Raw genomic sequence first — 15346 nt, forward strand, 5'->3', positions numbered from 1 at the left:
CTGGGCTGAGCTGCCATCAGGAAGGGGGAAGTTGAAAGCTGACCCACATCACTTTGTTGTCACTGGTATGGGATGGAAGCTCAGTTCTTTTCTGGGTGCTAATGACACCAGGGAAGGAGAGGGGTGAATTAAGTGCCAACTGACCCTCTCTCCTACCACCTCCTTTTTCCTTGTTAATACCAAGTAGGGGTGAAGTCTCAGCTTCCCATTGGGTCCTGCTGATGGGGTGTTGGTGTGAAGCAGGGTGTGACTAGACTTACCTCGCATCTTCTTGCTAGGCCTTGTTGTTGCTGGGTATAGATGGCCACTACTGGACTCCACTAATGCTACCCTGGCACCACCTGCTTTTGCTGGGCAGGGGATAGAAGATCAGCTCCCTGCTTGGCCCACCAAGGTGTTCACCAGGTCGGGAACTCAGACACTCCATCTGCTCTGCAAGACAAGAGGTGGAAGGTTAACTCTCCCCTCAGCCTTGCAGAAAGGAATTGGAGCACCCCCTCCTGCTTTTGCAGGGTTATGGGGTAGAGAGGAAGAGCGATGCCCCACTGAAACTGCAGGAGAGGAAGATGGGTGTGTTTTGCTCTGATGTTTTTCTGTTGTAGGGTGGGTATCTCCAAGAGGGTTTTCTATTGTTAGGCCATCCTTTTCATATCCTCTGGCTCTGAAATCTAACCTGAGTGAGGTCCTCCAGGCTCAGGCTGTGCATTGCATGGAAACATTCTAGGTGGCCAAAGAGGAACCTCTCCTCCTGTGTCAGTTTAGGTTCATTGAGAAGTGGGCACCAAGGTGGGGCTAGATGTGCAAGAGATTTAATGGGAGAAAACACCTGAGAAGGGTAAGTGGGAGGGAGCTGGATTGGTGGGGAGAACCTCCAGAACAAAGGCAGTCAGGTCTGGCTTCCTTGAAAAGAGAGGGGGAGGAAAGGGTTGAGCTGGGAAAGCCTCAGACACAGTGCAGTGATGACAAAGTCTGCAGGCAAGTGGGCTCCCAGAGCAGGTCACCTCTTGGGCAGGCATGGCCTGACTCTAGAACCTTGTGAGGCTCAACCGTCAGCTAGTAGCAGCCAAGAGATGAGCAGCCTCATGGTGAATGTAATTACCATCACTCTGTTATTTCAAAGGTATGGCAGCTGGAAGCAGGTACTCTCGAAGGCAACCCTGAGTGGCAATCCTGATGGCCACCACAGTCCACCTCTTGTAACACTCATGTCACTCCCTCTCCCCTATCTCCCAAATGCCGCTTTTAAGTCATCTCAGACAATTTTCAAAGGCCTGCAGAGCAGGAGGTGCTGCAGTCTTGTTTTAAGATGGTCTTGGCCAGGCACGGTGGCTCACGCCTGTAATCCCAGCACTTTGGGAGGCCGAGGCGGGTGGATCACAAGGTCAGGAGTTCAAGGCCAGCCTGATCAATATGGCGAAACCCTGTCTCTACTAAACACACACACACACACAGACACACACACAGACACAAATTAGCTGGGCATGGTGGTGGGCACCTGCAGTCCCAGCTACTCGGGAGGCTGAGGCAGGAGAATCGCTTGAACCCGGGAGGCGGAGGTTGCAGTGAGCCGAGGTTGCACCACTGCACTCTAGCCTAGGCAACAGAGTGAGACACCATCTCAAATAATAGTAATAATAAGAATAAGAAAAAGATGTTCTTGTCAGGAAATCCTTCCATCTCTCCCTCCCTGTGTCTGGCTGTATTGAACACCCAGTCTGTGTGACACACACAGTGTGTACAATATCAAACAAGCGTTACAATGGACACAGCTTTTCTGTCTGAGCCCGGGGTCAAAGCATCCACAGCCTCCCCTCAGTCACCAATTATTGGCTGTCTTATTTTGTATCTGTTCTTCACAGGTATGATTTAAGCTTGGATGAAATGAGAGATTTGACAGTTCAGAGAGTGAAGTTTGCCATGGGTCTACCTCTATTAAAACGTGCAGTTCAGGATCTGGTAAGTGTCATTATTATTTTGGTATGGTTGTGTGTGTGTGTGTGTGGGTGTGTGGGTGTGAGAGAGAGACAGAGAGATTTTTTTTCTTTCCAACTTTTATTTTATGTTTAGAGGGTATATGTGCAGGTTTGTTACATGGGTAAATTGCGTGTTATGGAGGTTTGATGTACAGAGTATTTCGTCACCCCAGTAGTGGGCACAGAACTCACGACAGGTAGTTTTTGGACCCTCACCCTTCTCCCACCCTCCTCCCTCAAGTAGGCCACCGTGCCTATTGTTTTCTTCTTTGTGTCTGTGTGTACTCAATGTTTAGCTCTCACTTATGAGTAAGAACATGCGGTATTTGGTTTTCTGTTCCTGTGTTAATTTGCTTAGAGATTTTGTTTTGTTTGCTTCTGTGACTTGCTAAGCCTGTTGATCTCATGCTGAGGGCAGCTGACAGACAAGTCTCGGTGGAGGAGAGTGTCTTCCTCAGGCCCCTTTTCTGCCCCACTCCCACTAACCTAACAAACCCTTTCCTCGGCCCACACATTCACTTCTCCAATCTCACAGGCGAGGGAATAGGAGTATCAGCAAAGTAATAAAATATTTGTACACAAAACCAATATAATTTTAGGGATAAAGTTAAATAGCTGGGAAATAGAAATAACTCATTTTAAGGGCTTTGAAAGCACTTTAGACTTATCCAAAGTTTATGTCTTATTTGTCTAAAAACTGTCATTCTAAATTTAGTGGTATTATTTTAGTCAAGTTAGCCTCATGAAAAAAGAAAGAAAGAAACAAAGAAAAAAATACGTGATTAGTGAGTTCCTTTGTGTCAGTATTAGGAGTGATGTATTTTAGCCAAGTTCATTCAGCTTCATGGCTTTCTTAACACTTTACATGGGAAAAAATATACCTCAGCAGGGTGTGGTGGCTCACATCTGTAATCCCAGTACTTTGGGAGGCCAAGGTGGGCTGATCCTGGCCAGAGCCCAGGAGTTCAAGACTGGCCTGGGCATCATGGTGAAACCCTGTCTCCACAAAAAAATACAAAACTGGCCAGGCACAGTGGCTCAAGCCTGTAATCCTAGCACTTTAGGAGGCTGAAGCAGGTGGATCACTTGAGGCCAGGAGTTTGAGACCAGCCTGGCCTCAGCATGGTGAAACATGGCCTGGGCAACATGGTGAAACACTGTTTCTACAAAACAAAACAAAACAAAAATTAGCCAGGTGTGGTGGTGCACGCCTGTAGTCCCAGCTACTTGGGAGGCTGAGGCACGAGAATCCCTTGAACCAGGAGGCAGAGGTTGCAGTGAGCTGAGATTGCGCCACTGCATTCCAGCCTGGGCAACAAAGCGATACTCTGTCTCAAAAAAAAAAATTAAAAAAAACCCCCAAAACCCCAAAAAACTAAACAAATACTAGCCAGGCATGGTGGCCCACACCTGTAGTACCAGCTGCTTGGGACGCTGAGGTGGGAGGATCGCTTGAGGCTCCAGAGGTCGAGGCTGCAGTGAGCTATGATCGCACCACCGCACTCCAGCCTGGGCAACCAGAGTGAGACCCTGTCTCAAAATGAACAAACAAACAAACAAAAAACCCAACACCACCCCCACTGTGAGACCCCCTAGGGGAGGAGCCTGAACTAGGGTAGCTGCAGCTCAGCGGCATGCTGAGGAGCCGACCCTATCCTGAGCAGCCCAGCCCTCTCCCCACCCAGCATGGTCTGGGAGGGAGAGTCTGAGGACTGAGGGATGGAGTCCTCCCAGTTCAGGAGGCCACAGGGGCGCCTTTCTTTGTGGAGCACAGAATGGAGCTAGTGGGGGCCTGGGATCCACGCTTGAAAGTAGATCCTTCTCCCTTCCCCACAATCCCACCAACCTTTGGTAGGTTGTCTGAGGAGACAAGGACCAATCCTGGGGTCTTCTCAGGAAGGAATTATAGGCAGAGCCTTAACACCACCTGCGCTGCCGTACTGCAGGCACCTCCACACTGATGAGGGCACTGCAGTGTCAGCTGAGCTGGTGAACGTGCAGATGGATGTCCACTTGGCACAGGAAAACTCTGACGTGGCAGAGTGGAGCGTGCTTGCAAAGCGTAAAAAATCATTTCATACCAAGTAGTTTGGCAGAGATTTTCAAGCTAGGAAATTGCCTCTTGATGGAGCATCCATTTAGAGCTGTGAATACAACCAAAAAAGAAAAAAACACAAAAACAACCAACCTCTTTGCTGCCAACCACTCTCTCTATCAGAGTCGCCTCCAAGTGCATTCGGCATGGGGCTGGTGGGAAGGTGAAATCTTGGCCTGTGGCCAGCTTCTTGCTCCCTTAATTAGCCCAGCATGTCTCTGGCTTAACTTAGTGTCAATACTCAAGACCCGGACGTGAGGGCTGATCCCTTAATGAGGCTTGCTAATTGCAGCCCGACCCGCTGAGTCTGAAGGATTAGCCTCTGTAATCTCGCTCCTGATGAAGTGTGTTGAGCTCTGGATCCAATTATCTCCCTGTTTTCCTGGCTCACTTAGTGGCCTTAGGCAGCCTGGACAACTCTCTGTCCTGGGTGATTAGATATAATTCCTCCAGGAGGCACAGGATTGGCCCTAGACGATCCCTCCAGTCATTTCTGTGAATTATCTCGGCCTGTTTGGCACCTCTCTCTGTATGAATTCACAAAAGCCAATAAACCTGAAGGAAATGAAACTGGCCATCAGTGCGGCAGGCTCATCTCGCTGGGCAGATGTCATGAGACTCGGCAGCACATCTGTGTTTGAAGGCTTTCAAATTCCACCCTGTAAACAGCTGGAGGAGCTGTCCACATCCAGTAATTCTAGAAGAAGTGTTACATGATTCATCCTGCCTCTTAATAAAATGATTGAGTCATGGCTGTCCTGCCTGCTCAGGGAGCATGCCAGGCCCGTCTGTGTTTCCCTGGACCCCCCTTTCATGTTGCTCTCCACTTTTGTGGATGATCCGATGAGCTCTGAGGCAGAACGCAGTGTATAATGTGTAATGATGATGTTCTAGGGGACAAATGAGGAGGGAGTCTCATTTGCTCCAGGTCTCTATGGACAGTCCACAGGCCAAGAATAAACCATTAAAATATTTCTACGCTGTGTTTTCCCCTCTGCCATCTGTAATAGATTTGAGATGTTTCAATAATTTTAAAGGGAAAAAACAATATGAGTCTGATTGCAGAGTGTGCATGCACACACACACAGACACACACACAGTGTGAACACCATCATTGTTCTCTGTGCCGACTTCTCCTGCACCTGTTTCTAGTGACATCACCTTTGTGCACCTCAGCCAAGAGCTCTCTTGTTCCCCTCAAGTTTCCAGAATTGGATCCTGGGCTGGGGGAGTCACCAACTGCCTCTATTTCCGGATGCAGAGACCTTCTGTCTCTAAGACCCAGGTCTTATCGTCTACTTTGTGGCAGTGTCTTGTCCTGCATGGGGGACAGCTTCCTCAGAGATGCTCATCCCTGGAAGCTGACAGAGTCTGACAGCCTGCACTGATCTTCACCATAGCAGACAGTGACAGCTCAAGTTGACTGAGTACATGTTCTGGTACAGTCCCAACACTAAGAACTTTAAATAGATGATGTCATTCAGTATTCACAACATCCCTCATGGCATTCCCATTTTACAGGTAAGTAAACTGAAGCTGAGTAATTGGCCTGAGGTTAGTTACACAATTAGTGAGTTGTATATATAAATGACTAGTGAACCAGGGATTCAAACCCAGGTGCTCTGCTTCCTGAGCCCACATCAAACAGGTGGTGCTTGCCCCTGTCTGCACAGTAGAAGCAGCCAGACAACTTTAAAAACTCTTGCTGTGAAGGCTTTTGCTCAGGCTAATCAAGTCAGCATTTACATCTCCCAGGTGACCCACTGTGCATCTGGGGTTGCGGACTGCTGCACTATGCCTCCTTTCCTGCACCCTGTCTCCCGAAAATTGTTCCCATTAAGCATTTGGTCCCTACCAATCAGGGCTTGTGGGTGGCTCATAGGGAAACTGCATCTCAACATTACCTTTCCCCAGGAGGGAGCCAGCTGGGATCAGGCTGCTTTCAGCCAAGTGTAGTGCGGGTTGCGGACAGATACCTGGATAATGAAGATCCTACCCCTGACTCCTTCTTCCCCTCCCCCAACCAGCCTACAGCCGTTCTCTCTCTCACCCAGAGCTCTGGTTTTTATCCCCATGATCCACACGAGTGAGGGGCATAGTTGCACCATCATTATCTAAACCAGTGGTTCTCAAAGTAGGGCCTGAGGACCCCTGTGTGTCCCCAATACCCTTTCAGGTGCTACGTGGAAAGTACATGTCCAACTACCTGCATGTGAGACACTGGATATTCATCATAAACTTCAACCAAAACAACATATCACAACAGATGGCACAAAAGCAGATATGAAAGGGCAGCTATCTTTTATTGAGCCAGATATTAAAACAATGTGAAACAATGCCATTCTTCTCATGGGTTTTTTGAAATTATGATTATTTTTCATAAAAATTATGCCATATGGTAAATTGACAGCTGTAGCCTGGACAAACAAAACCTCTTTGGAATCCTCAGAAAAGGTCCAGGGACCATAAAGGTTGAGAGTCACTGATCTAAATTGTCTACTATTTTCTCAGGAAGCTCAGTCTCAGCAGATCAGAGGGGAACTAGTAGAATGTTGGTTGCATTATATTTATATTACATATATTATGACTGTTATTTTTATCAGAATTTTAGGTAATCTCCATTTGAGGTATTTTTGTATTTGGAGAAATATCAGGTGGGTGATCAGATGTAAAATGGAAGAATATTCTAAGGTCAGCTCACCTTAGAAGGTGTTTGGGAATGCCGGGGAGGGTGGTTACTTTTCTACTCAGACCCTGAGAGAAGAAACAGCCTTTCCCGGGAAACATTTACATTTAAGCCCTGAGTGTGTTGTGCAAAAGGAGCTGAGCCAGGAATCTGCCAGGAGGCTGAGGATGTCTGTCCTGTCCCAGTCCCAACTCACCCAGGCCCCGCCCTGTTGCCCACAACTTCCAGTGCCAGCCCCAGCGAGTGCTGCAGACTGACTGCAGTACTCCCCCACCCATCCCAGGACTGGCTCCTGACCGACGGACAGACTCTGAGCTCTTGGCTCTGCTGCCCTGGCCTTGGCTCCCCCTTGGGCCTCTGGCTTCTGTTTGTACTGGAACCCAGGCTTCTCCTAGTGGGCTGTGACAGGCTCCCCTGGCTCTTAGTCCTATATACTGTCTTTGGCAGGAGTCCCTGTCCCAGCTCCAGCTCCACAGACTTGGACATTGGCCACTTGGCCAGCACTTTGGTCAGGCCAGCCCTGGCCGCCTGGGATATCTTGGGGGATTTGGGCAGAGACAACAGGACAGAGTGGTCTGTTTACAGAAGTCTCTCTATGTAGATTGGCACCTGAATGCAGTTGTCATCTGTGATAGCCACAGGGGTTACTTGAAAGCGAGGCATGCCAGGGAGTGAGCTGGACCTGCCCTGGGATTCCAGTGCAGCTGGAATCATGGTGCTATTTGTTTTTTGACACTGCAACCATTCTGCATAAAAAACACCCATTTCATTCTAAGCCTTCATTATTACTCGTGCAGTGAAATACTATGTAAAAAACCAATAATTATTTCTTGCTACCTTTTGCTAAGTCCGTTCCGTGTGCCAGGTGAGGGGATTCGTTCATTTTATAATTATTTATTGAGCACCTACAGTGAGCCAGGCATTGCTCAAGGGGCAGTGAACAAAGCAGGCAGAAATTACCTGTCTCGATGGAGCTTACATTTTTGTCTGGGAGGAGTCAGACTATAAACTAATAAAATAAATTTCTGGTATGTCAGATGGTGATGGATGCTGGGGATAAAAATCAAGTGTGGTAAATTGGAAAAGAAGAAGTAAAATAGTCTTTCTGGGCAGATGACAGGATCTTTTATGTAGAAAACCCCAAGATTCCACAAAAAATCTGTCAGAACTAATAAATTCAGCAAAGCTACAGGATAAAAATCAACATGCAGAAATCAGTTGCATTTCTGTACATTAATGATGAAGAATCCAAAATGAAATTGAGAAAACAATTCTACTTATCATAGCATCAAAAAGAATAAAATACTCAGGGATAGACTTAACCAAGGAGGTAAAGACTGTACATGGAAAACTACAAAATTGCTGAAAGTAATAAAAGGAGATACAAATACATTGAAAGGCATCCTATGTTCATGAATTGGAAGACCTCATATTGTTAAAATGTCAATACTACTAAAGCAATCCACAGTTTCAGTGCAATTCCTATCAAAATCCCAAAGGTGATTTTTGCAGAAATAGAAAAACTCATCCTAAAATTCACATGGAATCTCAAGGGACTCTGAATAGCCAAAGCAATCTTGGAAAAGAAGAATAAAGTTGGACGCCTCTCACTCCCTGATTTCAAAATTTCCTGCAAAGCTACTGTAATCAAAACTGTGGAACTGGCATAAAGACAGGTGTAGAGACCAATGGAATGGAATAAAGAGCCCCAAGAAATAAAACCTCACATATGTGGTCAGTGATTTCTGGCAAGGGTGCCAAGACCATTCAGTGAGGAAAGAGCAATCTTCTCAACAAATGATGCTGGGACAACTGGATATCTACAAGCAAAGTATGATGTTGGAAGCTTACCTTACAGCATATCCAAAATTTAACTCAAAATGGATTAAAGACCTAAATGTAAGAGCAAAAACTAATAAAAAATTCAAAGAAAGCGTAAAGAAAGGGCTTCTTAACATTGGATTTGACAATGATTTCTTGGATAGAACACCAAAAACACAGGCTTTTGAAAAACATAGATACATTTTTGGAATAAAAATGATCTAATTGTTAAAAACAATTTTAAAAAACATTTAAGTAAAAATTTATATAAAAATAAACTGGACTACATCAAAATCTTTTGTGCATCAAGGGACTCTATCAACGGAGTGAAAAGGAAACACATGGAATGGGAGAAAATATTTGCAAGTTATATGTCTGATAAGGGATTGATATCCCCAGAATAGATGAAGAACTCCTACAACTCAACAAGAAAAAAAACAAACAACTAGATTAAAAAATGGTCAATGAGTTGAAGAGATGTTTCTTCAAAGATAGACAAATGGCCAATAAACACATAGAAAGATGCCCAGCGTCACTAATCATTAGGCAAATACAAATCAAAACCACAACGAGATACCACTTTACACCCATTAGGATGGCTATTATCAAAAAAAAAAAAAAAAAATACCAGAAAAGAACAAGTGTTGGAGAGGATGTGGAGAAACTGGAACCCATGTGCATTGTCGGTGGTGATGTGGGAATGTGAACTGATGTAGCCACTGGGGAAGACAGTATGGCATTTCCCTAAAGAATTAAATATAGAATTACAGTGCGATCCAGAAATTCCACTTCTTGGTATATACCCCACAGAAGTGAAAGCAAGGGCTCAGACAGCTATTTGCATGTCCATGTTAACAGTGGCATTATTCCCAATAGCCAAAAGGTAGAAACAACCCAAATGTCAATTGGCAGATTAATGGCGTAACAAAACATACAAAACGTGTTGTAATACATACAATGGGATGTTACTCAGCCTTAAAAGGGAAGGGAATTTTAATACACGCTATAACATGTATGAACCTGGAAGACATTATGCTGAGTGAAACAAGCCAGTCACAAAAAGATAAATACGGTATGCTGTTACATGAATTACTTAGAGTGGTCAAATTCATAGAGATTGGAAGTAGAATGGTGGTTTCCTGGGTCTGGGGAAAAGGGGAAATGGGAGTTAGTGTTTAATGGGTGCAGATTTTCAGTTTGGGAAGATTAAGAAGTTCTGGAGATGGATGGTGATGATGGTTGCAAAACACTGCGAGTATATTTAGTGCCAGAGAATTGTACACCTAAAAATAGTTGAAATAGTAAATTTTATGTTGTGTGTATGTTAATTTTTTTAAGTGAAGATGTAAAGGTGCTCGGAAGAGTCGGAGGGACAGGTGGGGGCCTCATGATGAGGTGACATTGGAGCAGATGCCTAAGAGGTGGGGGAGCGAGACAGCTGGAGGTCGGTGAACAGCATCCAGGCAGAGGGAACAGCAGTCATGAAGGGCCTAAGGTGGGAGTGTCCTGGGCTTGTTAATGGAATGTCAAGCACCATGTGGTGTGAACAGAGTGAGAGAGGAGGAGAGAGGTGGTGACAACCAGGGAGATGGTGAGTCCTTGGAGTATGAAGGGCCTTACGAGGCATTTGATTTTCTTCAGACCAGGTAAAATGGGAGGACTTGGAGAGACTGAGTGGAGCAGGACCTGTCCGACTGGGTCTCCAGGCTGCTGGCTTAGGAATATACTATATGAGAGGCAGGACTGCAAACAGGGAGCTGAGCAGTCACCAGGGAGAGAGCAGTCACCAGGGAGAGAGGTGGTGCTAGCTGGGACCAGAGTGACTGCAGTCAAGGTGATGAGAAGTGGCAAGAATAGGGGTTCTACTGAAGGGCAAGCAGTAGACAGACACTGACACATGGAAGTGGAGTGAGAGAAGAAAGAAAACGCGATTCCCTGGTATTTGGTCTGAGCAACTCAACTAGAAGGATAGGGTCACCATATACTGGGTGGGAAGCCTAGAAGAGATGTTAGGTTAAATCTGGAGCTAATCTTTAGATGTGATCATCTAAACATGTTTGCGATGTTTAGGGTCAAGGTACGGGGAAGCCATCAGCATAGAGATGAATTTAGAGCCATAAGGCTGGAGGGATCCCCATGGCATGGGTGACAGAGAAGGGGAGGCCCAAGGGTGGAGCCTGGTGGGAAACACCTGAAAGGAGACTGGAGAGAAGTGGCCATAGAGGTAGGGACAAGTGTAAGAGGGCTCATAAGCCCTCTTACATACATTACTCCATTAAATTATCATAGCAAATCATAAAGTAAATATGGTGCTCATTTTACACGTCAGGGGACTAAAATGTAGAGAGAAAAGGTAACTTGTCTAAAGTTCAATAGTAAATGAAGCAGAGGCGGGATTCAAGCCAGTTGGCCCAATTCCACAGCTGTGTGTGGTGAAACTCCACCCTGCAGAGTCTTTCTGTTCTGATGGGGACAGAACAGAGGGAGGGGAGAATGGGATCTTGTAACTCAAGATGAGTAGGAGACCATCTCTGTCTTCTAAGTGTGCACTGTCTCATGGGCCAAGGGCTAGAGTGCATCCATCACAGAACAGTGGCTCAGAGAGGGGCCATCAGCACGGACAGCCCTCCTGGGTGAGCCGGGGTTGATACTGGCCACGGAGGCTGCACAGAGCCCAGCACTGACCTCCTGTGTGTATGTGGGGTTAAGGGAGGCTGTCCTCATGATAGCATCTGGGGAGAGGCCACACCGCTTCAAGGGGTCGGGGCAGGTGTCCTATTTTGGGGCTGTCCAAACATAGAATGTGGGTAGCATTAGTGGTTTCCAGTGGCTGCCTTCCTGCCACAAGACAAAGCTGGTCTTGGGCATGTGAGCCGAGTTCAACTATTGGAAGCTCCCAATGGGACCAGCCAGCAGGCAGGAGTTTCGTGCAGTTGGAGAAGGCAGGGTTAGCATTCATGTTGGCGGCAGTGGCCATGCCCAGTTGGGGCCGTGACTTCTGGGCCACATTGAGCCTGAAACCCTGCAGTGTTTTTCCCTTTGGTTCCTGGCACGGGGGCCAACTTGGCTCTTACTGGTTTTCCAAGTCTGCTTTTCTACCTTCTACTGATGCTATGAGGCTTGGATAGATGAGTCAGTTACAGACAGACACTATACAAAGATGCACAAACCATAACTGGGAAAAATGCTGACAAATTTCTCATTATCAAAAATGATGCATGTTCATTACAGGAAAGTTAAAAATACAGACAGGTAAAGACACATACACAGTTGCAAAATTCTATTGTCCAAAAATAACGCATATCCCAATCTGGTCTTTGAAATGTATCATATATGAATTTATACTTATATTGTTTTGAAAAGGGGATATGGGATGGTCATAGTACAATTTTCTTACCATCATGCAATGGTTATGGGTTTCTGATTTTGGAGTCAGATAGAACAGGGTTCATGACTGGCTGCTCCTTCACTGAGGAGCTGTGTGGCCTTGGGCTAGTTTTTGAATTCTTTGCATCTCAGTTTCTTTCTCTGTGAAGTGTGGATGATAACAATACTTACCTTAAAGGGTTGATGTGAGGCTCAAATGGCATAACACATGGTAAGTTGTCCAGACAGTGTTTGGGCACACAGGAAGTGCTGAATGAATGCTCAGTGGTAGTACTGCTTGACCGTCCAGTTTTTAAGTAGTCATGTGGTATATTTATCTCTCACAATGTAGAATAATGGGAACAATATTTGCTCATGGGCTAAAAATTATAAGCAACCATTAATTTCCATTAAAATGAATGTAGAATGCTGCATAAAAAAACTAAGCTTGTACATCAAGCTGGTAATGTCAATAAGATATGTTCATTATTACCTGCCACCAATATCAGTCGATTCTGTAATTACACTAATAATCAGAAACATTTTCGAAGTAACTAGGAATTGTAGTAAGCATGTGCTGCCAGGGGAAGAGGTATTACATTTGTGGCAAGAATTTGGAAAATCCTACACTGTCAGGGTCCTGCAATAATGTCGTGAAAAGAGAAAAATATCTTTAGACAGAGCCATGGGAATGTCACCTTTCATCAATCCTGCACTGGGCTTTCCTGGAGTAGTCAAAGGCCCTTGGAGAGAACAGAAGTACATGACTACAGCTTTTGTTACAGAATGCTCCCAGGATCTGTGCAGCTGGCCTACTATGTGACCCCTGGAACCAGCAAGAAGTAAGAAGGGCTAGACATGGAGGACATGGTCAGAGGGTTAGATTTTCTTGCAGTGGTAACTGGAGTCATTGGAGGTGTTTGCTATGGTGGGGGGAGAGAGGAGGGAAGAAGGAAAACAATGTGATACTTAGTTTAAAAATGTTGTAGTACCTTGATCCAAATTTACAGGTTGCTTCAAAACATATATGGAAATGCAAAAGACCTAGAAGAGTTAAAACAATTCTAAAAAAGGACAAAGTTAGAAGACTCACTACATGACTTCAGCCTTTATATTATAAAGCTGCTCAAGGTCATGGGGTATTGGCATAAGGAAAGACAATGAGATCAATGGAATGGAATGGCAGGTCCTGAAAGAAACTCACGCATATATGACCAATTGAGTTCCCAAGGCAATTCAATGGGAAAAGCAATGTCTTGGCAATAAACGATGCTGGAACAACTAGATAAGCATACAGGAAAGAATTTAACTTTTGTCCCTACCTCATGCTACACACAAAACTAATTTGAGACACATTAGATGCCTAAACAGAGACTCAAAAATTACTACATTTTTTGAATAATAGAGGAGAATGTCCTATTAGGATAGGCAGGGGTTCTTAGAGGAGACTCAAAAATCACTTGAACATGTAAAAGAAAATATACTAATGAACTGGTCTACAATAAAATTAAAAACTGCTGTTCATCAAAAGACATCATTAAGAGAATAAAAAGGCAATGTACAAAGTAGGAAAAAATCTGTAATGCATATATCTGACAAAAACTTGTGTCCAGATATAAAGGATTTGTTCCCATACTATATAAAAATCCCTAGAACTTGATAAAAAGACAAACAGCCCAATTTTAAAAATGTGGCCAAAGACTTGAACAGTTACAAATGGCTGTTAAGCATATGAAAATGTGCTCATATCTCTAGTCATCTGAGAAATACATCTTTAAGCTATAGTGAGATAACATTACACTCCCTCAAGAATAGCTAAAATTGGAAAAGACTGACAATGCTGGTAGGATGTGGAGAAACCAGAACTCTCATTCATTGTTGGGAGGAGTGTAAAATGGTACACCCATTTTCAGAAACTGTTTGGCTGTTCCTTACAACACTAAACCTACACTTTAACCCCACAGTTGTATTCCTAAGGATTTACAAAAGAGAAACAGACACATGTCCCCAAAAAGATTTGTACACAAATGTTTATGTCGACTTTGTTCATAAGAGCCTGAAACTGGAAGCAACCCAGTTTCACTAAAGAGTTTTGTTTAGACAAATTATAAACTATTCATAGATGGAAACCATTCTAATAATGAACTATGGATATCCTTAGTTTAACATAAATGCCTCATTTGCATGGAAGAAGGCAGACCCCGAAGAGCACATACTGTTTCCTGCTTGTGTGACTTCAAGAACAAGCCAAACTAGTGGATGGGATACAAAAAGAAGTGTTAGGCTGGGGGCGATAGTGGCTCATGCCTGTAATCCCAGCACTTTTGAGAGGCTGAGGCAGGAGGATTGCTTGAGTCTAGGAGTTTAAGACCATCCTGGGCAACATGGTGAGACCCTTGTTTCCAGAAAAAAAAAAAAATTAGCTGGCTGTGATGGCAGACCTGTCATCCCAGCTACTCAAGAGGCTGAGGCAGGAGGATTCCTTGAGCCCAGGAGTTTGAGGCTACAGTGAGCTATGATCACACCACTGCACTCCAGCCTCAGCTATGAAGCAAGACTCCATCTCTAAGAAACAAAGAAAGAAAAGAGAACAGTGGTTGCCTGTGAAGGTGGGTACTAACTGTAGAGGGGTATGGGGATGCCTGCTGGGGGAAGGGAATGCCCTGTGCTCTTGATTGATATGATGGTTACACAGGTAGATAATTGAACATAACTCATGTGCTTAAGCTCTGTGCATTTCACTGGCTATAAATGTTATCTTAATAATAACTAATAATAAAAAGCTCATGATGCCTGATGTTTGGGGCAGGGTGGACACAGGAGGCCAGTCAAGAGGCTGTTACTATAGTCCAGGGCACAAGAGTCTGGTGAAGAGATGTAAAAAGTGGCCAGACTTGGCCAGGCGCGATTGTTTACGCCTGTAATCCAAGCACTTTGGGAGGTGGAGGCGGGCGGATCATGAGGTCAGGAGTTTGAGACCAGACTGGCCAGCATGGTGAAACCCCATCTCTACTAAAAATACAAAAAAATTAGCCAGGCATGGTGGCGTGCACCTGTAATCCCAGCTACTCGGGAAGCTGAGGCAGGAGAATCGCTTGACCCTGGGAGATGGAGGTTGCAGTGAGCCGTGATGGCACCACTGCACTCAAGCCTGAGTGACAGAATGATACTCCATCTCAAAAAATAAATAAATAAATAAATAAATAAATGAAAATTAAAAAATAAAAAAAAGAAGTGGCCAGACTTGGGGTCTTTGGAGGGAAGGCCAGGGCTGGTTAGCCTAGGAGGTGGGAGTCTTGCTTAGAGCTGGCAAAGGAGGCTGTGTGGGCTAACATCAGAGGAAAGACAGCTCAGACTACACATCCAACCTATTCTGAATCATGGTGGTTTTAGTTGAGGAGTATA

The 15346-nt window shown here is 44.9% G+C and overlaps 1 protein-coding gene across 3 annotated transcripts in view; it reads left to right on the plus strand.

Moving 5' to 3' along the window:
* Positions 1-15346, plus strand: part of ACOXL (acyl-CoA oxidase like) — a 390431-nt gene that overhangs the window by 35522 nt on the left and 339563 nt on the right. For 2 of the 3 annotated variants that reach the window (XM_024242376.3, XM_054547921.2), the window contains exon 1: positions 1877-1956. In XM_024242376.3, coding sequence (XP_024098144.2) covers positions 1882-1956 — 75 coding nt within the window. In that variant the 5' untranslated portion in view covers positions 1877-1881. Of the gene's footprint in view, positions 1-1859; positions 1957-15346 lie in introns of those variants that run through there. The other variant, XM_054547920.1, reaches the window with a different exon arrangement.

The sequence above is a fragment of the Pongo abelii genome, chromosome 12 (assembly GCF_028885655.2).
Source record: "Pongo abelii isolate AG06213 chromosome 12, NHGRI_mPonAbe1-v2.0_pri, whole genome shotgun sequence".
Classification (NCBI taxonomy): domain Eukaryota; kingdom Metazoa; phylum Chordata; class Mammalia; order Primates; family Hominidae; genus Pongo; species Pongo abelii.